Consider the following 24,733-nt stretch of genomic DNA (forward strand, 5'->3'; position numbering starts at 1 on the left):
CACTGCCTGCAAAGCCATTTCTAAACCATGATGCTTAGCATTCCAGCCAAGCATCAACACTCAAAGAGGACTCTTTCAACAGGAAATTAGCAGTGAGTGTGCTCACATTCCCGTGTAAGAAGAGCGGGCAAACAGCTGCATCGCAACTTAAGAAAAGGCATTACAGCCACGATCAGCCTTTGGCTCAGGCTTTTAACCCCCCGCTCTCCCACGTGATCACGGAGGGGCGTGTCCCTCCATAGGCCCCGCTCACTCGCTGCATCGCCCCGGCAACGGGGCGAAGCGGCGGGGCGGCGGTTCGAGGTTGGCGGCGCCGGGCCGGAGCGCTGCGGTGAGCGGGCGGCGCGGGGCTGGGGCAGGAGGCGCGGGTCAGCGGTGCGGGTTAGGAGCGATGTTTCGCTTAGAGACGTGTGTGGGATGTGCCCTGCCCCGCTGTGAGCCGGGCTGCTGAGCTCCGCGTTGGCAGACAGGTTGGTGTAAACCGGGTTGTGTTTTCCCTGCCTGCCCGCTCTGTCTGTTGGAGTGGTGTATTTCGGGTTGTGTTTTAATGTGGGCAGCCCGTTTAATGTGCGGAGGTGGAACGTTTGGTTATGGCTATTTCAGGTATGGCAGAAATGCAGATAGTTGGCTGTTATTAATTCTGATTTAAACTGAAAGGCAGGCATTTAAAATCACTAATAGTATTGCTTAAAATTAGAAAATACGTAGTAGTTCAGTTTTTCTAAGTGTACACAAATCAGTGGATGGTTTCCAGTGTTTGCATTTTGTCCTCTATTTGTCCTCTGCTTTCATCCTTCCATAATCCCGTGTGAGGAGATTATAGGCAGCATGTCATTAAGAGTATAAAAGAAGCTGTCGTTTGCAATAGGATTTCCCATCTGTTTGGGAGACAGAACTATTATGACAACTTTACAAAGCGTGAAGATGTTGATTGTAGCAAAATTTGGTTGTCTAGAGCATGGAAACATGGAATCATAGGACAGCTTAGAATGTAAAGGACCTTAAAACCCAATCCAGTCCCAACCCCTGCCTTAGGCAGGGCTGCCCCCACCTGCTCTGCTCCCCAGGGCTCCATCCTACCTGGTCTCAAGTACCTCCAGGAATGGGGCACCACAGCTTCTCTGGGCAGCTGTGCCAGTGCCTCTCTGCCCTCTGAGTAATGATTTCTGCCTAACATCTCACCTCAGTTTTCTCTCTTTTAGTTTAAAACCTTTCTTGCTTGTCCCATCACTATCAGACTGTTAACATAAGTGACTACGCCAACTTGTTCATGAGAGTCATCAGTAGAACAGCCTGGCATGCATTCATGTTATGGTGAATGTATGTGATGTGTATTATGGTTTTTAAATATTGATGTCGAGTTATGTAGTTTTTGTGTGATTTTATGCCTTTCCACAGAGCGATGTTGACATTTCTGTTTGAGTTCTGAAGGAACATCCTGAAATTTCACAGCTAAACTGTGTGCAGATGGACAAGGCACAGCTGGAACTGGACTTGGCAAAGGGGTGCAAAGAAGAGAAAGAAAGGCTTCTGCACCAACCTGACATCTGGTACATCAACCAGAAGAGGTTGTTCAGTGCTTTTTCCAGGCAGGCGTTTCTCTTACTGAGCAGATGCCTGCTCCAGCTTGTTGGTTTCACGCTCCCAAAGGGCCAATTTTATTGTTGCATTTTGCCAGACCTGTAAATCTCAAGCCTGAGATTTGTCACCTACTGAGTTTGAGTGCCTCAATTTGTTTGGACAGCCTTACCAACCTGTAGCTAATTCTGGCATGAGGATAAAGTTGCGTGCTGAATTTTGCATCTCTTGCTGAAGTAGGCTGACAGTGCATGTCAACTCACTTGAGTTATTCTGGATTTTTAAACAGCAGATACATAGAGATAATGCTGGAATTAGGTTAACAGTAGATGGTATTAAGCATTTAGGTTACAGTAAATAAATGCTGCAGTGAGCAGTTGTTAGATTTTCCTGGGTCTAGTTATATTTCTTCTATTCTGTAGGAGTAGGGAATGGTGACAGTAATCTTGCCTGTCTGTTCCTTGCTTACTCTGACCCTAATCCTAGACTCGGCACCTGAAGGATTTAAGGTAACTAGTCATACTGAGGTGTTCTATTTTAAAGAACACAAATAGATCTCAGGTTACTGTTATAAAGAAATTACAGGGTGTCTTTTGCCTAAAACACCATAAAATTACATATTTACCTAATCACTTATTTTTTTTTTTCAGGATCTGCTGAGAATTACCATGCTCTTCTACCTCTCAGTGGATCTCAAAATACATGTAATTCAGAGGAGACCGGTGACCATCCTGCTCTGTTATGAGGAAACATCCAGCAACCTCAGGCTATCTGGAAGAAGATTTCTCTAAAAAAACAAAAAAAAAATCAAAAGGCAAAAAAATCCTTCAAAAATACAGAAGACATCCAGAACTTCATAAATTAGTAATTGTAGTTGGATAAGAAAAAATGAACCGTTACACAATCATGAAGCAGCTGGGTGATGGCACCTATGGCAGTGTGTTGATGGGAAAGAGCAATGAATCAGGAGAGCTTGTGGCCATCAAACGGTACGTAACGTCTGCACAGAGAAAAGATACTTGGAAAGATGTAAGATTTTGACTTAATTGCTCTGTGCAGTCTGTGTACAAGAAAAAAAGAATGTCTCTTTTTAAAAATATTTAAATCAGTTGCTTAAGTGAGTGAGTGTGGGTCAAACTTCCTTCTAATACATCTGGAGATGCGTTCATCTGCATAACTCACAGGCAAATGGAGCAATGTTTTATGAGAAATGTTTTCCATTCTTGGTATCTCAGGATTTGGAATTGTTTTGTGTGATTGTTTTTTTTAATTATTTTTTTCAGGTTGGGGATTTAGAAGGGGAATAGTTTTGAATGAAGATGAATGCCTCTTAATTGAAATATTAGTTTTAAATAGCTGCTCTGTAGGATCTAGAACTGTAGAGAAATGCAGTAAAGAACATGGCATTCACAACCCAGTCCCAAAATCTGATTAACACCTAATTACCCATATTTTTACCTAAGACTTCCAAATAAACACAACAGTCTATGTACAAGTGTAATACTTTTATGTATGGATATTGCTTGAAAAAATGACATTATTTTTTCACTATTAATATCTTTGAATAGGCTTGAAAAAAAAGGACTGATCTGTACAGTTGACCAATTATAATTTCAGGCAGTTAAGATGCTTTGCAGATCTCAAGTTTTCTTGTTTTCCTAGAATGTGTGACTTGGGCAAAAAGAAGTAGCTTTTCTTGTTTCAAAATGCATGTTTTATTTTCAGTGTCACTGTTGCTGTCCTCCTTATTAGGGGCACAGTTCAAGTGATGCAACAGGATTGTGCGTCCTCGATGCTTCTAGAAATACTTTATAGTATAAGTTGTCTCCTGTTAACTACTCAACTACAAATGTTTGCAACAGTCAATCATGAAATATCTTAAATTTCTAATAAATGTAAGAGTTATGTTTGCTTTGATTATGTTGCTGAAAGGTATTGTGGAAGGTTTTAAATTTGGTCCAAGAAAGTGGTAGTGCTGTATTAAGAATATAGCATAGCTGGATCTTGTTTTGTTCTCAAAGCATTCTCTGTTACTGAAAATACTTTCTTTGACTTTTATTTCAGAATGAAAAGGAAGTTCTATTCATGGGATGAGTGCATGAATTTGAGAGAAGTCAAGGTAAAATGGTCAACATACCACACTTGAAAATAAGTGTCTGGTTAGGTCTGTCTGAAGGAAAAGGGCTTAGACTATGCACAAGCATCAGGCCGAACTCAGTGAACTTTTTAAGTGGGAGTCACAGGCTCCAAAAGCTGCGGGTTTCTGGAACTCCTGGAGCTGCTTCTGCTTTGTGGAATATCCTGCCATTCTCATGCAGTGGCCATGTCTTGTAGCCAAGCCTCTTGTCTTTGAGAGAAGACAATTAATTTGACATTTTTCATGTGTTTTACCAGCCTACTCTAGCACGTGTTTCTAGGTGTTTAGGCAGTCCTCATATTATGTATCTGGGACACTTTTAAAAACACTGGAAGTCTTGGCTACCCAAGTGACCTTGGGTAAAGCCTGACCTTGAACATCTTGCTTTAAATTTCAAGTTGTCCCATGTTTCAGGCCTCTGAATTTCTGTAAATACAAAACTCCCTAACAGAGGCATTGAGTGTCCATAACTTGAATATCCACAGTTTAGGTTTAACTTAACGGAAATAGCACATAATGTCTCCAGAAATGAAACCTGCAAGGGGAAGTATCCTTATTCATAAAAACAGAAAGCTTTTGAAACATGGTGTTCTCCTGGAGAAACTGGCAGCCCAGGGCTTGAAAAGTGCATTGTTTGCTGGGTAAGGAACTTGCTGGATGGCCAGACCCAGGGAGTGGTGGTGAATGAAGTTAAATCCAGCAGGTGACCAGTCATGAGTGATGTTCCCCAGGCGTTAGTACTGGGGCCTGTCCTGTTCAATATCTTTATTGATGACCTGGTGCAACCTCAGTAAGTTTGCAGGTGATACCAAGTTGGCAGTCTATTTTCTGGGGCGTAGAATGGCTCCATGGAGGCATCTGGACAGGCTGGATAGCTAGGCTGAGGCCAATGGTATGAAGTTCAACAAGACCAAGTGCTGAGTCCTGCACTGTGGCCACAACAACCCCACGCAATGCTGCAGGCTTGGGACAGAGCAGCTGCAAGTCTGGGTGGAGGAAATGGACCTGGGGGTGTTGGTTGACACTTGGCTGAACATGAGCCAGCAGCATGCCCAAGTGGCCAAGAAGGTCAACGGCATCCTGGCTTGTGTTAGAAATAGCATTGCCAGCAGGGAACTGATCATCCCTCTGTATTCAGCACTGGTGAGGCTGCACCTCAAGTACTGTGTTCAGTTTTGGGCCCCTCACTACGAAAAAGACATTGAGACCCTGGAGAGCATCCACAGATGGGCAACGAAGCTGCGAGGGGTCTGGAGCACAAGTCTTATGAGGGTGGCTGAGGGAGCTGGGATTGTTCAGTCTGGAAAAGAGGAGGCTCAGGGGAGACCTTATCACCCTCTACAACGACCTGAAGGGAGGTTGTGGCAAGGTGGGGATTGGCCTCTTCTGTTGTGTGACTAGTGATAGGACTAGAGAGAATGGCCTTAATTTGTGCCAGGGGGTATTCAGGTTACATATTAGGAAAAACCTCTCTGAAAGAGTGGCCAAGTGCTGGAATGGGCTGCCCAGGGAGGTGGTACAGTCACAGTCCCTGGAGTGCTCAATAAATGTTTAGGTGTTGTACTGAGTGATGTGGTTTAGTGTGCAGTGTTGGTGGTATGTGGACGGTCAGACTGAATGATCTTGGAGGTCTTTTCTAACCTTGGTAATTCTATGATCCAAACAAAAAAATTGCTAGGCTTTCTTACTCAGTTCTCTGAGCAAAAGTTGTTACAGGTGCAGAACGGCCTTTCATTCTAGGCAGTTAAGTTCTTGTGTTATTCTTCACCTCAGCTATGATGTAATCCCCACAAATAGAATTTTAAGCTGTTTAATATTTGCTGCTTTTATTTTGAAATTAATTTTAAATGCTATTTTGTTAGGAAAAGGGAGATTACAAGATAATTAGAGGCTACCTGATGGGTATGTTCTGTTAATTCCTTACTAGAAACTTTTACATAGTACACATGCAGCTCAGGTAAGGAGGTAGTCAATGTCAAGTTATCTGAAACCCTGTATTTGTCTCTGAAACAGTCCCTGAAGAAGCTAAATCATGCCAATGTAATAAAATTGAAAGAAGTCATAAGAGAAAATGACCACCTTTACTTTGTGTTTGAATACATGAAGGAAAATCTCTATCAGTTGATGAAGGACAGGTACGTCTTTCTCAGAGAACAAGTAGTGTGCTATCATCCTTTATGTATGTTTCTTACACTGTCTTGAAGAACATACTGGAATTTCTGTTTTAGGCTCTTGCAGTGCTACTGATGTGAACAGAATCTGCTGCATCTGCTTATTTGAGGGTAAAATTCTTCACTGCTTAGCATAACAGCATTGCACATTGTAATATTCCTGGGAGTAAGACTTTATGAAGTTATTCATGTGATAACTTGCATGTCTTTTGTATTTATTGAGCCAAAAGAGAAATTCCAAATACTTTTTTCTTTATTAGCCTTCATCAATACATGAAGGATTGGATCAATGCCATTCATTCTGCTTTTGCTAATGGATTTGGCTTAAGGTGGGGGTGATCATCTTCTCGTGAACATGCACGAGTGTACATGAAGATCATTATATGTGCTGTATGATGTGGTAGTCTTGGAGAAACAGCACAAAGCAATGCTTTCAGGTGGACTGTAGGTTAGGACTTGCCATTTAAATAACATTTTTCTTCGAATTCTTTTTGCCTTTACTGTGTTTCCTTCAGGTTCTGTCGTGTACCTTTATCTCCTTGTGCACAAAGCCTTTCGGTAGCTGTTAGCAACATCAGTGTGATGTTCACTTACAGCTGCAAAGCATTGCTCTTGCTCAGGCTTCCATAAGAGCACCACTGGGTAGCACATACACAATGGTGCTATGCAGGTGCTTGCTCTGATACAGTGTGTGCATTCATTTGGTCAAGCATATTACAGGGCAGCCAGATTCATCTGCAAGTAGACATCTCTGCTGAGAAGTCACTCTGCAGTAAAGACAGTGAGCAAAATTATGGCTTGGAAGCAGTATTTTTGACATATGCTATGTGAGTCTATGTATGTAAAACTTAACAGGTCTGTTTTAATCTGTTTGGGACACACTGTGCAAAATGAGGAAATGTGTGTTCTGTCTTACAGGAAAAAAGAGTCTCTTAATTTTGTGAAATTATTAATCTTTCTTCACAGAAACAAGTTGTTCCCTGAGTCAGTCATCAGGAACATGATGTATCAGATACTGCAAGGGTTAGCTTTCATCCATAAACACGGTAGGTTTGACACTGGAGTTTGCTTGTATAATGCTTTCATAAGAAAAAAAACACAATAACACAGTAATAACAATAAAAATATTCATCAAAGGCTCTTAATTATCTCTAGTAAAAATTTTTCCAGGCTGTTTCAAATATGGTGTTGTTAAACAACATCTAAGTTACCTCTTTTATAATCAGATATGCTTTCTTTTTGAAAACACTGGATATTGTTAGTTCCACGTTTAGTACTTTTATCTTTTCTTAGATACTGTATGAATAAACAAACTAAAGAAGCTCAAATGCTGTGCTGTGCATATCTGTTACTCCAGAAAGATCTATTTAAGGAGCCTTTATACCTCATAGATGGCAGTTCTTACCTGTCTTGAGATATCATAACTAATATGGCATCCTTTGTCATAAAAGATATTTAACTGTAACTTGGTCACTAAAAATCCAAATAATCTCCTTATCAAATACATTTTGCATTGAAACATTTTAAGAGTTGAGACTATTCAAGCAATTACAAGCACATTAACAAAAAAAAAAGGTGCTGTGTGGTGGCATCAACAAAAGCTTCACAGCACTTTTGATTATCATGTGTAATATACATCTGGAAACTGCATTCTGAAACACTGACACTGAACTCCTTTGCATTTCAGAAATTATTTTCTATTCTCTTAGTTAACTCTTATTTTGTATGTGTCATTCACATGACAGTGGTATCCTTAAAGCTTTCCAAAGAGAGTTAAGGTTTCACTCAAAGTGATTTCTGATGGGATTTGACTTATTCTGGCACAGCCTGTTGATGGGTTCAGTTCCATTTAGTGCTGTCAGATAGCCAGAAATTGATGGCTTCTGTCTTTCTGATCAAGGTCATATGTTGTTCCCTGATTATTAGCACTTTCTTTTCCTTCCTTCCTTCCCCATGAAATACATGAGAAAGCTAAAATACGTGGTAAAACTGCCATTTCTAAGTTACTGTATTAGTGTTTTGCTTTCTACACAAGTATCTAGGAATAAGAGAGGTGGTAAATTCAAGCAGTTGCATTTCACTGTAATAATTTCAGCCACTTGCTCACAGTGGTTGTCAGTTTTTGCGTGCAGAAATTGTATGCTGTGCTGTAAGTAAGTATGCTGTGTAGTAAGTGAATATCAATCAGTTTGCTTTATAAAGAGATCCTGCCTACTAATTAACCAGCAGAACTGATTTGCTCAAGTACTTTCCTGCTTTCCAGCTGCTAAAGCCAGCCCAGCACTAAGCATTCAAGAAACTTAATGTGCCTGAATTACTAATATTAGCATTCCTGAGCACAACACAGACATCTTTTAAATTTAATTAAAGAATATGTGGTGTAATAATCACCGGAGGTTAAATGTGTGTATTGGGAGTGGGGTTGTCATTCAGTTATGTTGAATCAAAAAAAAAAAAGCCAAAATTTTGGATGACTGTTGGACCTTGCTATTTAAGAAATAATTACACAATTTACCCTAATTTCTCCTTAATCTCCTGCAGGATTTTTTCATAGAGACATGAAGCCTGAAAACCTTCTTTGTATTGGTCCAGAACTTGTAAAAATAGCTGATTTTGGTTTGGCTAGAGAGCTGAGATCTCAGCCACCGTATACAGATTACGTGTCCACCAGGTGGTAAGTACAGGATGCAATTAATACACTGTATTAATGAACTACCTTTCTCTGATGACTGTTTTAATTTATGTACTCCTTTTCCCATCCTCATAGGTACCGTGCTCCTGAAGTTCTGCTGCGGTCATCCATTTACAGCTCACCTATTGACATATGGGCAGTTGGCAGCATCATGGCTGAATTATACACACTGAGACCCCTTTTCCCAGGCACAAGTGAAGTAGATGAAATCTTCAAGATTTGCCAAGTATTAGGGACTCCAAAGAAGGTAAGACTTCTAGAACTCATGCAATAGCACTTACTCAATATTTTATAATCACTTTATTTATTTATTGTTATTGCACTTCCAGAACATACAAATAGTCTGTTTTAGTAATTTTATTGCGGAGTTAAGTTTTTTCAACTCTGTCTTTTGAAACATCTGCTAAGGCACAGAATACTGGACTTCTGCACTGTATAAGCATCTGTTTTATATCCTGCTATTATGTGCAATCCTGTGCTGCTCTGTGAAGAAAGTCAGATAAAGCTGTTTAGTTAACTAAAGACATGCACATCAGAAGAACTGGAAAAAAACAACCAAAAAAAAAACCCCTAGTCTTAGGATTTCATGTTGCCACAACTGATTAGTTTTCCTTTGCCAAAACTCCCATTTTTCAAGGCTGGTACCTAGAATTTGGAGCTTGTGGAAGTTGCTCTGAATAAGTTGAATTGTGATATTTTCTTACTTTTTAAGCATAGAAGAAATACTTGATCTCAAGCACAAATCCATTGTACAGAGTCCTTAATGACAAAGCAATGAAGGAGAATGATTTCTCAAGATATTTAGCTCTATCAGAAATTAATTAAGACCTACAAGGGAGACTTGGATAGTGCATGTAAAAATATGTGCAGTTATATCTACTTCTGTTAAAGTTTTCAGGAAATGGGTATATGAACATGAGTTTGTTTTGCATAACAAATACTTCCTGCAAGTTACCTACAAGACGTGTTGGGTTTTTTCGTACCAACTAAATATGCTTAATCCTTGAATTACAAGTGTTGTGAGTTGTACTGAATAAAGACATGAACTAATCAGAATGCAACAGCTGAAATGCACAGAGACACACAGAAACACAGACTGGAAAGGTGAGTCGGTGAGTTTGTAGAAGTTGTCAAAGAATGTTCAAAAGAGAATGAATTCCTAAGAAGTGCTCAAAACAAGTGCAAACCAAGAATGTGAGAAAATGAACACTGTAGCTTGACAAAAGTCAAAGAATGTGATGGCAGAAAGCAAAGCAGGATGAAGAAAAAGGGAGTGTGTAAGCAGGGACAGACATCATGACACTGCAGTGTCTAATGAGGCAGTGAGGAGATTTCAGAATCAACTGGAATAAAAGGAAATAAGCTTACCTTCCAAATTTTGAATCAGTTGGGAAAAAAGAAAAAAAAAGGCAATATAATAAAAATATGTTTACAGAAGAAAACTGTGGTGGCTAAGGTCAGAGATGACAGATGTATTATGAGGTAAACTGATACCTGTGAAATTACTGACTGAACGAAGTCTCTCGCTGTGGAAAACCACTGGTGTTGTGCCAATATAAAATAAAGTGTAGCTCTCATACAGTAGAGGAGCTCTTGTCAGTACAGAATTGAGGAACAGAAAGCTTAAAACTGAAGTAGAGTAAGTTTAGCTAGGAGCTTAAAGCGATGGGAAAAGATCTAAGAGAATGTACTGGGAAACAGGTGCAAGTTCATGAGAGAGCAGAGTATGAAAGGTCAAAGGTGGAATTGTATATGAGATATATATAACTGGTGGCAGTGAAAATTGAGACTAGATGAGTAGGTGAAAACTGTTACATACAAAACAGTGCTTTCTGTGACAATCATGCATCAGAAGTAATGTGTAATATGTAGCAGTATTTCAAGAACTGAGTTTTCAAACCCAGATGTTAATTCTTTCTTGAGCAGCTCACAAGACTAGGATGAGAACGTTTAGCAGCTCATCAAATTATCTAAGAAAGAGAACAACACTTGGGCTTCTGGAACATTTTCAGTGCATAGCACAATTTGTGGGCATGCAAGATCAGAGGGAGACTTAACAAAGTGTAGCAGAGCAGCGTTGAAGTCACTGGTGTGGCTCTGTAACTTTATGAGTTGCTGAAAAGAAGCATGTAGCTGGTTGCTTGAGAAAGGAGGGAGCAACACTGCCTGAATACTTCAGAGAAAACTGTAGCCTCTTGGAAAGAGCTCGTGGGTTAGAGACACTGTAAGTCAGCCCTCGTAAGATCAGAAAGCTGTAATCAGTTGCTTTGTGCCTCTGTCATCTGTTGGGCAGTCCTGGAACTTTTATCTCCTTATGACAATGCCGAGGCATTCTTCAGGGACATCGCTGTGTAAGAAGGGTGTTTAAATATTATAATCCAACTGATCACCACAAATAATGACTTGTTAATGGTGAAATGTTATCTGTATTATGAAAAACACAAGCAGTTCTTTTAGTACTCTGTTTTTGCAGATAAAGTTTTAATGAATTGAATTTTTAGATGTAGACTCGTTTATTCCATTAACTTGCTGTAAGGAATGACAGGAGTTATGCCCAGAAGCTGTCTTTGTTCCAAATTGCCTTCCTTTTAGTGGTTTAAGTCTGTGATACCATGCTGATGACTTCTGTTGGTTGATTTGGTTGCTTTTGGCTTTTGTTTAATGATATTTAGTAGTGACAGGAACTACTTTGCTCTATTTCATCCTGGCTTGGATCAGGAATGGTGTGGTGAGCAGGACTGAAGGCCTACTGATGGAATAGATTTTCCTTTGTAAATTGGCAGATAACAGGCAAGGAAGGACTGAGTACGTTAGAAGACAAGATTAGAATTCAGAATTTCCTATAAGACTAGTTGCAGTTTACATATTACTGAAGATTTTTGAGTGCTGTACTTATGCAGTTCTAATTATTCTTGACTAAATAGTTGAGGATAACTACCCAGCTAATATTTCTTCAGAAGAAGATGTAGGAGCTGTGTAATACATTGTACATCAGTGTTGTGTTGGAACAAATACCATGTCAGTGCGTAGAGAAAGTACAGTCCATTGACATACAAGCTAATCTTTCTGTTCCATTTGTAAGTTTTGCATTTCAATGAAGAGTTCTATGTTTCAGAGACCAGAGGAGAAAAACCTGAAAATCCAAGATCCAAGAATTCAATCGTTTGATCTTCTCTAGCCTCTGCAAAGGAAGTTGGAAAGAAAGAACAAGAAATACACCTAATTTATAAACAGGCTGTTTTAGAGACAAAAGCAGTAGTTGTTCTTGGTATCCAGGGATGATAGCATACTCAGCAATGGTCTCGTATTGCTACGAGAGAAACGTGTATTTTTCTCTTCTGGAGGGGAGATAGTCTATGCAATAGACTGTCTATAGCAGTTCTGGCTGTGGAACTGCAAACTCTGTGACAATAATACCTGTGAAGAAGAGGCAGGAGCATGGACTAGATAATCTCTTGAGATCTTTGCCAGTCCTAGGATTCTGTATTCAAACAGTGCAATTATCAAGCAACCAAGGACTTCAGGTTTTACTTCTTGAAAGTTTAACACTCTCACACAAAAACCCACTAAGTTTTCATATTATGATCATGATTTTCCTATTGCAGCAATGTCTGGTTATAGTTAAATCACAGAATGTCTTAATGGTGGAGTCAGTGATAGATTGAATGGTTGCACAAACATGGTAGGGTGGTGTAATGCAAAAGAGGCAGTGCTTCTGCATAAGCTTTACTGATCCCAAAGAAAATACACAGATGCAAGTTAATACCCATCAGTTTAATAGGGAGTACTTGTGTTAATGGGGCTGTTAGCCAGCCAGTCAGTCTCTGCTGAGTCCTCATTACTAAGAATAGCAGGCTTGTAGCATGTCCACCCTAGGCTTACCCCCCCAGCAGATAATGATGGCAGCCAGCCTAACCCCCTCAGTACTGTGGCCATATATATAACAGCAGGAGACAATAATGCATCATGTATCAGGGTAAGAAAGATCCTTTGTGGAAAGCAAGGATACTTGGTCACAGCTGCCAAGGAACTTCTCACAAGCAGGTTTCTTCTAGCTGCATGCAGAAACTGTAGGCTGTTTACTTGTGTTCCCAAGCAAACATGAGCCCTTTCTCATGGGCAAGTTACCTGTTCAGGCTGTGGTCTGTATTTTTCCATGCAGCTGGGTAGAAAGGCCTCAACTCTGCTATTCCCATGTAGGAAGTACATAGAAATCAACTGTTTAAGCTTATTTCTGTAATGCATGGGATGTGCTTAGCTGCTCCTGATACCTACTGCAATCTCTTCTCCTTCAGAGTGTACATCCAAGTGTTGTATGCACAAAGACAGTTCCCCCTTCACCTACAGAAGAAGGACTGCCACTTGAGACTGATGCTGAATTGACTGGTGCCACAGCAATGGCAATGAAAACTAGTAATGCTTGTTTTTCACTGTACAGGAAGGAACTACACAGGCCAAGCATGACTCAAGCTACAGAAAAATACCACTTAATCTAATCCCTCAAACACTTAGTCTTTTCTTAAACTTGTCCTTCTTTCCTTTTAAACAGAGTGACTGGCCAGAAGGATACCACCTCTCTTCTGCCATGAATTTCCGTTTCCCACAGTGCGTCCCTATAAGTTTAAAAACTCTCATCCCAAATGCAAGCAGTGAAGCCATACAGCTTATGAGTGATATGCTGAACTGGAATCCAAAGAAGAGACCTACAGCAAGCCAGGTCTGAGCACCTAAATTATAAGGACAAGACTGCATTGTCTTGCACTGGCAAAAATTGGTAGATGCAGAAATACAATTTGATTGTCATCATAATGAAGGCTAGTGTACACTTTTGAACACTTTATTGGGAGACACTGAAAACAAAGCTTTGTTGTTGTGAAGTTGCAGATGGAATGCAGTAGGGAGAGTGCAGGATAGTGGGTTTTTTTTTTTTACTAGGAAATGGGCTGTACAATGTACTGAGTGATAAGGGAAGAACTTTGAGAAGAACATGTCAATAAGTCACCAAGGTCACAGGTTTTTTTCCTAGGTTAATTTTAGAAAATTAGGTATAGATATTTCAAAGATATACATTCTACTTATTTTTGAGTATGTATAGCTAATGCAATTCTGTTTAGAAGGTATGAGAGGAGAGTGCAGTTGAGAAACAAAAGGAAGGTGATGAGTTTATCATAGGTGGACATGATGAAAGTGATCCAGAAGTGGTTAAGGAGGAGGTGCAAAGCACAGCAACCGTATTTGTCTGCTTTATAAAGCATATGTGTTGTTACAGTCACTGAGATCAAACTGTAGTGCAGTGCTATACATCTCTATGCAGAATGCTGCATGGTACGTTATGACAGCAAATAACCAGGTTCTGCCCAAGAGAGTTGGCAAGGAAGCAGCAATCCATAACCAAAAGGGAAAGTTTAATGTGTTTTCATAGAAGGGTGTACAAAGGCAGTGATTTTCAAGAACAGCTGAGGCAAGAAATCTCTTTGAGAACTAACAAAGAGGAGTTGACCCAGAGATAGCAGAAGAACTTGTTCCACAGGAAGAACTGGTGTATTTGTAAGATATGTAATATAGCTAGCAGGAAAGCATGCAATAGGGAATTTTTTACTATAGTAGAAACAACCTGTTTTTAAGTTGTAATTTGTTACTGTGTGAATATAGAGTTAAATGCAAAATGCACATAAAAAAACAGACTTCACCAAACACAGAAGGAAGAAAAAGTCTTCTATTAAATGTACAGGTGGATCCATCTTACTAAACTGTATGGCAGAGAAAGCTAAAAATGCAGAACTGACAGCTGGATAAATACAACATTTACACATGAACTCCTTATGCATCTGTCTTTCACTACTGTGGTAGAGATTACTCAAATGCTTCAGAAACATGCCCACATCCTCAAAGAAGTTACCAAAGTCAACTTTTTGAAGTACAGTTAGTGTGTCATATCTTCTTCTCTAGGCACTGAAGTACCCTTACTTTCAAGTTGGCCAAGTTTTAGGACCTCCCCCACAATATTTGGAGAAGCAGAGTCCTACTAAACCAGTGCAGCCAACAGAACCAAAGCCAACTTTACCCAAACTGGAAGCTGTATCCAAGCCAGAGCCTCTGTCTTCACCTGAGGAACCTGACAAAACACAGCCACAGTCACTGTCAAAAGCTAATCACCAGCCTCTCCAGCAAATTCAGGTGCCCCAGAATACAGCTAACCAGCAAGTATCAAAACAGCAGCAGACACAGGTGCAGCCATTTTTTCCAGCTATCAGTAAAGACTCATCTGGGGTAAGTTGTCTTCAGTAGATACCTAACTTAGACAGGTGGTTCTTTTACAAATCCTTAATGTATTCAATGTGGCTGTTCTCTGAAAATCACCATACTTATTAAAAAAATTTAAAAAAAATAAAAAAAAAGCAGTCAGATAATTAAGGACTTTGAGAATATAACTGATCACTTACTGAAATTTTGTCAGCAAATGAGAAAAATAGGTTACTTCATGGATGTCTGACTTCTTGGCATGCCTGAGCTGTGCTGAAAGAGGGACTGTCTTGGGCCACTTATTCATACACTGCACTGTGAGCTGTGCTGGCCCATGAAGAAACATACCTGGTTTCCTTCTAACAGCAGTTTGCAGTCTGTTATAATAACCTTTAGAGTCATAGAATCGCTCGGGTTGGAAAAGACCAAGTCCAACCACAACCTAACCACACTACCCTAACTCTAACAACCCTCTGCTAAATCATGTCCCTGAGCACCACATCCAAACTGCTTTTAAACACATCCAAGCTGCCTTTTTTATGGCATTCATTTTCTTGATTGCAAACCGAGCAACTCCTGTAATCACATGGACCCTGCAATTTCTTAGTTCGTAAGAATCTTAAAAGTAAGGTTTTTAGCTTCATACAATTGCTGTACCACCAGTAAGAGTGTGAGTTCAGCAGGATACCAGCAACAGAGCCTGAGTGCTGAACTGGGCCTTTAAACAGAATGTTAATTGAGTATGTCAGCTAGGTTTGAGCCATTTGAAGTTGGCAGTCCAAAATACCTGCCAACTTTGTTATATATTTTGTGCTTAAAATCATTAAGGTTATGACCAAAATAGGTACAGTGCAATGGTTTATAAAAAAAATCCTTCCATGTTCTTAAGCAGTAGTAATCAACTACATGTAAAATATAAAGTTTTAGAATTTAATTAGAGTTGTATTTTTTCTTCTTTTGTTCCTATTTGAAATAGAAACAAGCAGCTCAGAATGGCACAGTGGGTGCTAAAAGTTGCAGGAGACGATGGGGTCAGACTTTGATAAAGGCTGTGGACAGCTGGGATGAATTGGACGATGCTGAATTTGGAATGTCGTGTTCAAAGAAGCCTAGCATTGCACTGTTAAAAGAAAAGAAAAACAAGGAATGTCTCTTTAGGTAGGTCTTGGAATTATAAAATCACTTTTATAGAAAATGTGTTTTAGTACACAGTGATCAGCAGATTTATAGATTGGTTAAAACAGATCTGCTAAAAATTAACTTGCTGAAACTCTGCAGTAGTGCAGAGGGCTCTGTGAACAGGCCAGCTTTGAGCTGGGTGTTGATGTAGCACCAGCAATATCTGTAATTCTTTCCATCACATAGGTGTCTATCTTGTTTTTAACAGTGTTTTACTGAAGTGGTACCTGATTTCCCATGTCAGTGAGGCTAGGGGAAGTTCTGCCACAGTTACTTAATTACTTTTAAGTCTATATATCGTATACACTTCTTTTTTTCCACTTTCATATTCTCGCGTAAAATTCTCATGAGATATGAGATTTAGCTGTTACTTGCTGTAGAAATGAAGTCTACTGATGAAAGCAGGATAAGAGAAGAGCATTGCATCCTTAAGCCAGCCTCAGCTCATGGCATTCTAAGGTGGACTTGTTGGTTACACAGCTTGAACATTTTGATTTTTTTTCAGTGTGCCAGAACCAAAAGCTTCACACTGTACCCAGCCAGGAGCAGAAAATAAAGGTGTAATGAGAAATGATTCTGGAAGGTCCAATACAACAGCAAAACAGTACTATCTAAGACAATCAAGATACCTGCCAGGTAAGGGGAAAAGTCAACATGTCATGGAAAATGCAAACAGTGAACAATCTATATACAGCACACTTAAACTTCAGATTTCACACTGGATAATTCTCTTTTCCTACTCAAGCTAAATTTTTGGACTAAATGCCTTTCCAAGAACATATCTTTCCACTATTAATACAGCAAGTCCTGGCTATGCATAAGTGGAAAACAGATCAACACTGCTTGTGCAGTGTAAATGTTCACAGAAGCTCTTATGACCAGCAACATATAAAACCCTCAGTTTTTGGACACCTGGAAATATATCCTGAGTGACCATGAGCAATGTATCTGAGAAGTGAGAAAGATGTCCACGTATAGCACAGTGATAACTTCTAAGTATGAAATCACTTCTTCAGTGCTTAATAGGATACCCTAAGACTCAACACTTTGCCCAAAAGAGGGGAAAAAGCTTTCCTATCTAAAGATAACAAACAGAAAGTTAATCTACACTTCTTATATTTTGAAGTATGCTTCTAATACTTCCCTATTTTTATTAGTTTTCAATGAGAGTGGCATAGTAGTTTAAATATATATATTTCTGCACTTAATAATAGTTCCAAGAAGCATATTTGTTATTTATCCATATCAATATAGCTCTGTTACCACTGGATATGTGAGCTGCTTTCATGCTGTGTAATCCCATTAACTCACTAATGCTCATGACATGCTGAAGTAACAAGAATTTCTTTGTCCTATTTTTAAACTTATCCTCTGAAGAAAGTTTATTTTTAGCCTTGAGAACCTTTGTTTTCAATAGGTTTCTTTCATTTCTGCTAATTGTTTGAGGGTCTTATATATCAATAAGGTTATGATGTTATAGACACCAAGTAACTGCAGTGAAACTACCAGTTGTCTTGAATGCATGAAAACAAGAGTTCTAAAATCAATGTATCTAATTTTCAGTTAAGAAATATAACCTAACCAATGGATGTTGTCCTTTGACTTAACACTAATAATGTTTATGTTATGTGAGAAATAGAGTTTTGTTTTATTGTTCTAGAAATGACTGATTTTTCATTGGTTGAATTATGTTTGGAAATTAACATCTGCCATAATTTCTTTTTTAAGGTGTAAACCCTAAGACTGTCTCTTTAGTAGCAATCAATAAAGAAGGATCTCATGGAACCTGGAACAACCAGCTGTTTTCCAAGCCATTGGCCCATGTTGGAGAAGGATTGCCTTTCAACAGAAATAATACAGGTATAAGTGTAATAAACAGCAGTCACCTTGTTTTTCATCATACTTTATTTAATTAATTTGCTTATAGGCAAACTTTGTTTTTCTTAATTTAAACAGAGACTCAAAGTAGTCTTTTCATACCTAAGCTATGTGTTTTGCTTTCAGACCATAAAGGAAGTACAGACTAGCTGTTAGAATAAAGTTCTGTCAGGACAAATTTTGTCTGTAATCCTCTTAAACTGATTATCTCACTGTGTTAAGTTAAGGAAATAGCTTGATTTCACTACTGCCTGGTCACTGTGATGTGGAACACTATGAAACAGCAGTCTCACATATGAAAACAAATGAGGTGTTGCCTAACGTCAATTAGAGATACCAGCTTGGCAGATGGGAAGTCCCCTCACTTTCAGCAAGGAACTTGCAGTGAGGTGCCTTTTGTACTAGCTTTTGTGGAAAATGCTCTTATCAGCATTTTATAGAGTGAAGGCTAAGGTTTAAACAAGTAAAATGGCTTATCTGAGATTTCACTGAGGTAAGCATAGGACTTGAGACTGAAATCTACCTTCTGAACACTAGATAGTCCTGTCACTCTAACAGTTTTGAAGCCAGCGCCAGTTGCTCCCAGCATTGATGCTAATGACCACCTGTGGCAGAAATGCTGTCAGGGCTTGAAGCACTGATTGAGCACCTGCTGGAAAGGCAGGGGAACCCAGGGGAGCTCAAGGTGCAAGCAGTGCACTGAGTGATTGGAAGGGGTGGAACCAGGATCCGTGCCTTCCCAGATCTCATGTTAAGGGTTGATAGTGGAGAGAAAGGTATCTTGTTTGAAGGTCCCTGCCTACCTGAGGCCTTCCAAAGGTAAGCAGTCTTTCTTCTGTGTTTCTGTACATTATAGTATTACAGTGTTACACCATCTGACCTAATGTGTTTGTACAAGAACTTTAGGAGGCTTGTTCATATGCAGATGCTGCATGCTTTTTTAATAAAACTTTAGTAGCCCCCCAGCTGTGTTATCAAAACATTTTCCTTTTGGAAGTCAGGTGAAGTTTAAGTTGCTCATCTGAAATCATGGAGAGCACTTAAGAAATGGAAGAATAACAGCAGCAACTGGAACGATGGAATAAAACACTTTTTAAAGTAATCATAAATATTTTCTGGGTTTCAGAAATTTTAGATCTGTGTGCCTTAAAGTAAGTTGATTTTGACAAAATACTCTTGCAAAGGAAGAGACAGAAAAAGGCAGAGCTTGTTTCCCTAAGTATGTATTAGTAAGCCAGACAGCTATGTACTGAATTGGGCTATAAACAGACTTAGGTCAATGCCAGTGGTAAAATCTCACTTTTGTCTTACTGTGGCTATCTACTGAAAAGCTAAAGAAAAATCATCTTTAAAAAAAAGTGTTTGAAAACACTGAGCATTATTTCCATTGATATCTTAAATAACATACACTAAGGTTTTATGTACCAGGCAGGCAACAACGCTTAAAGCAGACACAGAGGAAACTGTGGTAGTTGGACCGCTGACCAGAGTAATCTGGTAGATGTATGTATTCCTTTTTCATACTGATAGGATTGAAAGCTGGCACTGTGCTGCTTGGTGTTTAAATAACTACGTTTAGTTTCTTCAAGTGCTTTTATTTTTTCTTTACCCACAGTGCTGCTCTAGGGTGAAATAACATAAAAACAAATAGTTACAAAAGCTTTATTTGTAAGGAATGGTGAAGCTGTGACCAACTTTGCAAATATGCCTTAATGCTTGAACTTGTGAATTGTGCATTGGTATGACTATAATGTGACTGCATTGTTGGTTAATTAGTTACTTTTTGAGCTACTTTCTAATGAATGAAAACAGTTTTAGAAGCAGGAGATGTTACTTAAACAAAGGGGTACATGAAATTATAGCTACGTCAGTGTCAGGTATTCTTTCTTGCTCTGCTTTTCCTCATTTCTTTGGTATCACCTAACCAGATTCTTCATATACTTTCTCTAAAATTCTGTCTTTCCATCTTTTTCTCTCTCTCTCATTCTCCTTATCTACAGAAGAGAACTTAATTACACCCATTGAAAAACTATCATGCAAAGAAAGTTTGAATGAAAAATTAGAGGATCCAAAAGGTAATTTATAGCAATTATAACCTGGCTCTTTGCACATTTCATATTTGTTTTACATTTTCTCCCAAAAAATACACCTACAGTGCAGATTCCAAAAGATCACATCCTTCATTTTCAGTTGTAATATGTTTTGTCCAACTTTGCTCTCTTCTTTATGTCTGCTTTTAGACCAAGCAGGGTCTATGAGTTAGGGTGTAGCAACTCATGCAGTGACATGCAGCAGAGGTCCATCTACCACAGTGTAATGTAGTGTGAAAAACAGCTTCTACCTTGATTTTTACTCTTAGAAGTAGACAAAGTAAAAAAATAGCCATATAAGTAAGGTCTGTTTGTTTTTCATACTGACAAAATTGTTTCCCTTCTGAATCTGCACCTAAACTAAGTGGTGCTATGCTGAAGGAGGGCAGATAATTTCTCATCACATGTAGACTAACTCATTCATGTTAACCTGGATTGTTTCAGTACACTCTTTGAAACCTGAGAGAATGAAGTGACTACATGTATATTTACAAATGCCTTTAAATAACATCTGAATGTTCCAGTAAGTGACTTCATAACTTTCCTTCTGGAGAAGAACTGATCCTAAAGGAGGAACACATGCATCCCTGAAGGAATGCTTGCTCCTAATATCGCTTGCCACTTGCACCACTGACTGCATTCTAATTGTTATTTACACACTGTGATTGCACAGGTTTGATTGATTAATCTCAGTGTAAACAGATGGAAACTAGGGTTTCCAGGCAGCCATGTTCATATCTAAACACACTCCTCATTGCAAGCATTGTGAAGGCGTAATGTTTCACCTCTCCCTCCATTTTGGCACCTGAGGTGTGTACTGTATCCCTTTGCAACTACTTGTAGTTTTTTCTCAACTTGTTGCCCAGCATGAAGGATTCAATGGCTTCATCCCTTGAGAAGAATCAGGTATGCACTGAGCTATGCTGCCCAGACCATGCTTACACTTGCTGGCACACAGCTGTGTTTGCTTACACATCTGCTGCCAGCCCTCCTTGATGCCTGACGGACTTCTACAGCAAGAACTTATGTTTTGCATGGCAGTTGCCAGAGGTAAGGAATGACTACTGCATACCTCTCAATGCGTGGTTTTGAAATGTTAGCAGTCATAACTTTGCCTTGAACTTCTTATTTTTCTTCTGTCCAAGGAAAAGACAATTCCTTCAGTCCTCTCAGTTTCACCCAGACTGTTCCTCTGGGCTGTGCTTATCCCTTTTCTGCAGAAGAGTTCATAAAGAACGTCAGATATGAAAAGGTAAGAAGAAGAAAAAAATGGGTGAAAAACTTTTGACAGGCAGCTTTGCAGAGCTGTAGCTAAGAAACATGTGGAACGAGTCATTTTGAGGTTATATTAAGGCTTGTCATGGTCTTAGATTTCAGAATTTTAAGATATCCTCTGACAGATCAGTATTACACCTTATGAAGCAGTCCCAGTGAGAAGATTAGGAAGTGGGGGAATACATGCATGTATGTTTACGCAGACAAGGGAACGTAACACTAAAACTGTTGCTTTTGTTTTTCAGGCAAAATTGTGGAGAAGAACTTACAGCTCCCAAGGAAGTTGTAATTTGAGTACCTTATTAAAGTTTTACTTTTCATCGGGATCTGTGTCATCCTTTATTCCACTGGAGCCTAGCATCAGAAGCCACCTAGGGACCCACCTGTTGACAGGACTGTGGGGTTATGGGCAAGAGGAGGTACATGATGACCCAAAACAGCTGTAATTAGCTGAGGATACTTCTGTGGTTTGTAGATGATCAGTTCTGCACCTTATAGAGCCACTGCACTAGTTCTTAGACATTAGCACAGAAGACTGAGGGTGCTAGTGTGAGGAGGAGGGTTTTGGGATTGCACTGGGGCCAGTGATTTAAGAGAACAAACTGTCAAATCACACTGTATATTTTATCTACCACTCTTGGAACCATCCTGATGGAAGCACTTCTCTTTAAACACTGTGCTATCACACAGCTTTTTAAGAGTGTCTAGGTGATGACAGAGAAATCTGCTTGGAACAGTCTAAATACTTGAGTTGATTCCACACCACTGTACAGTAACCTCAGTAATAATTTCATGTGTAAATGCATAACGTTTCTCAGCTTCCTAATGATGGATTGGAAAGGATGATTATGTTCATCTTCCCAAGGCAACACTCCCTTAGAGAAAGTTGTGGACTAAAGCCAAGCACAGTAAATGTCAGGCTTCAAAACAGAGGGGAACTAGATCTTACTTCTGTAGCAGGCCTTTAGCCAGGGAACTGGCTAAGCCAACTTCAAGTGATGCACCACAAGAGGAGTTGTGGTTCCATTTTAGATAGATGTAGGTCATACATGTTGAGCATAAGAGTACTGTTGCATGCTGATTTTCAAGACTGAAGTGCTAAAACCTGCTTCCAGTAAATAAAAGGTAAGATCCTGTCTTGCATTAGAACTCAATGTAAACTCTTGCTAGGCAATATAAGTTTAATGAAAGTATTAAGGAACTGGTCATATCACTCTGTTATCTTCACTGGTGCTGCACTGCAGATATGTACTTCTTCCCTACAGACAAGCACTGGGGAAGAACACCACTCACTCATTATTCTTGTGATCATGCAAGTATGTTATGAAGTGACTATGAAAATGCATATTTCATGGATGCAACTGAAAATATTAAAACCTCCTGTAATATCAACAGGAAATTCTGACTTTGTGGGAGGTGCTGCTTACAACCCATCAGGAGGATACATCCCTTCCTTTCATAAGAAAGAAGTTGGATCAGCTGGACAACGGATACAGCTGGCTCCTATTGCTCCATCTGTATCTGGTAAGAAAAACGTGTATGCTGTTTCTTAACACCAGTATGAAAAGTAGATACATTCAGGTTTAAACAGAAAAATATTCGTATTTAAATTGGTTTACAGGCATTTTCTTGACAGAGGTTTTCTTGCAGCATGTGGCAGTCCTGAGTCTTTAAATATAATGCCATTTAATGCACTTGAATAATGCTGAACCATGCTTACAGTATGCTAAACAACTCCAGAAAAGGTAAATACTTCTCTCAGATGACTCAGTAAATCCACAAGTAGTGTTACATATATAGTACAAGCACTGTATTAAAATAAACTGTTCTGTTCTTTACTAGCTCTACAGGGTTGCTCTGCAGCTTTAGTAGTGGTAATTTAAGACAGGTTTTCACTGTTTCATCCCACTGTTAGCTATGCAAATCAAGTGTCACCCCAGTAGCTGACAGTACTCTTGTAGCCATGAAATATAAAAGGAGTGCTTTCTGGAGTGAAAGTGTAGACATCACTACATTATAGGAAGTAAAAGCCAAACAACATGGGTTTGTTACTGTATGCTTATTCAAGTGCTTGAGATAAATAAGAAAGAATATTTCCTTTCTACAGCAGTTTTGCGATAGGAGATTGAAATTCAGTAAAAACCTCCACAAGTGTCTCAGTGTTGTCTACAGGAATTGCTGCAAAACAGGTATCCAATAAGTGAGAATTACCAGTAAGATAAGCAAACTCTAGGAAACATCAGCCTTATCTGAAAACAAGGACAGTCTGGTCTCTGATGTGTTAATAGCTCTGAGTACCACAAGTCATCTTTCAACTCTCATTCACATCTGTGCAGTAGTAAAATACTACTTTAGTCATCATTAATTCCAAGTTCTTGTTCCTTTCAGATTATTCCTGGAAAACCAAAGCTGCTCGTGCTCAGTTAGCAGGTCCTACTTACAATTCAGCAAAAAGCATGAATATTTTAACTCATGCACCAACAATTCAGCCAGTCCATGGAAGAACAGACTGGATGGCTAAGTATGGAGGACATAGATAGAAAATACCATCTTGAACGAGGCTCACATGATACCTGCACAGTTCTCCTGCCTGAAATGCCTATCTGCTCTAATCTTTCTTAAGACCTATGCAATAGTAAAGACAGAAACAGACAACTTTGTGTTCTACTATCTATGGACACACACCAAAAAAATCACATTATTTAAAATACTGGCTATTGAGTAGGATTTCATTAAGTATTGTACAACACATCTTGCCAAATCTATCACATATTTAGAAGTAATGAGAAGTAGATTTCACCTGGCACTTTTCTATAGAAGACTTCCTATCAGCACAGTCTTAAAAACAAGAGCTTTAATTTCTTGCCCTATGCAAAAGTCCACCATTGTACATGAAAGCAGCTTAGGTCACAAGCAGCTAGAACTGGGGCTAAAGCAGAACAGCTCCAGGCTCCCAGCTGATACACTGGTTCCTTCCTGGAAATATCAAAGTGAAAGCACAGACTGGGCTTTGTGAAGAACATCAGTGTCCTCTAATGATTTCAGAACTCACTTGTACCTAAAGAGTTGCTCAGGGTCTGTAATGTGTAAATAAAATGAGAACTCCTTGTAGCTGGACAGAAGCAATATGGTGACAATTCCTGCTCCTGGAAGCTCTGAAAATATGTCCCAGTAGCAACACTGGAAAACAGCTAAGCAAGTACTGAACGCTGCACTTACCTCACTGAGCTGTAGTGAAACTTAAAACCAGACTGTACTGTTAAAATTAGCTTATGACCACTTTCAGTTGAAGACTGAGAAGGGAGATAAGAATTACATCTCCCTTGTCATAGGTATATCACAGCAACATTTTAAGGAATCCAAATCCCAGTCTCATCAGCTGTTCTAAAGGTGAATTAAAAAAGGCATAAGTGGTTGGTAACCATCTTACTGGGTGATGACACGAACCAGACTTCTTCATAACTCAAAGAAGCCCTGTGAATCATGTGAG

At 39.3% G+C, this 24,733-nt stretch overlaps 1 protein-coding gene across 10 annotated transcripts; it reads left to right on the forward strand.

Moving 5' to 3' along the window:
• The first annotated feature begins 267 nt into the window (after window positions 1-267).
• MAK (male germ cell associated kinase) lies at window positions 268-24,533 on the forward strand. Of its 10 annotated transcripts, none has more exons than XM_042869816.1 (18): window positions 291-331; window positions 1,399-1,568; window positions 2,229-2,567; window positions 3,643-3,697; window positions 5,729-5,850; window positions 6,853-6,932; window positions 8,428-8,560; window positions 8,654-8,825; window positions 13,128-13,295; window positions 14,528-14,848; window positions 15,798-15,979; window positions 16,506-16,636; window positions 17,729-17,860; window positions 19,879-19,953; window positions 21,114-21,220; window positions 21,489-21,662; window positions 22,639-22,767; window positions 23,632-23,752. In XM_042869816.1, the coding sequence occupies exons 3-18, from the start codon at window positions 2,467-2,469 to the stop codon at window positions 23,668-23,670; spliced, it is 2,121 nt and encodes a 706-aa protein (XP_042725750.1). In that variant the 5' UTR covers window positions 291-331; window positions 1,399-1,568; window positions 2,229-2,466; the 3' UTR covers window positions 23,671-23,752. The 10 variants fall into 10 exon arrangements, 8 of the variants coding, with proteins under 8 accessions (XP_042725753.1, XP_042725750.1, XP_042725751.1 ...); XM_042869817.1 differs by having other exon boundaries at window positions 1,399-1,550; XM_042869820.1 differs by lacking the exon at window positions 291-331 and adding an exon at window positions 371-470.
• Window positions 24,534-24,733: the final 200 nt, after the last annotated feature.

This window comes from Lagopus leucura, unplaced genomic scaffold (assembly GCF_019238085.1).
Source record: "Lagopus leucura isolate 7727_CA_CO unplaced genomic scaffold, USGS_WTPT01 Super-Scaffold_100002, whole genome shotgun sequence".
In the NCBI taxonomy this organism is placed as follows: domain Eukaryota; kingdom Metazoa; phylum Chordata; class Aves; order Galliformes; family Phasianidae; genus Lagopus; species Lagopus leucura.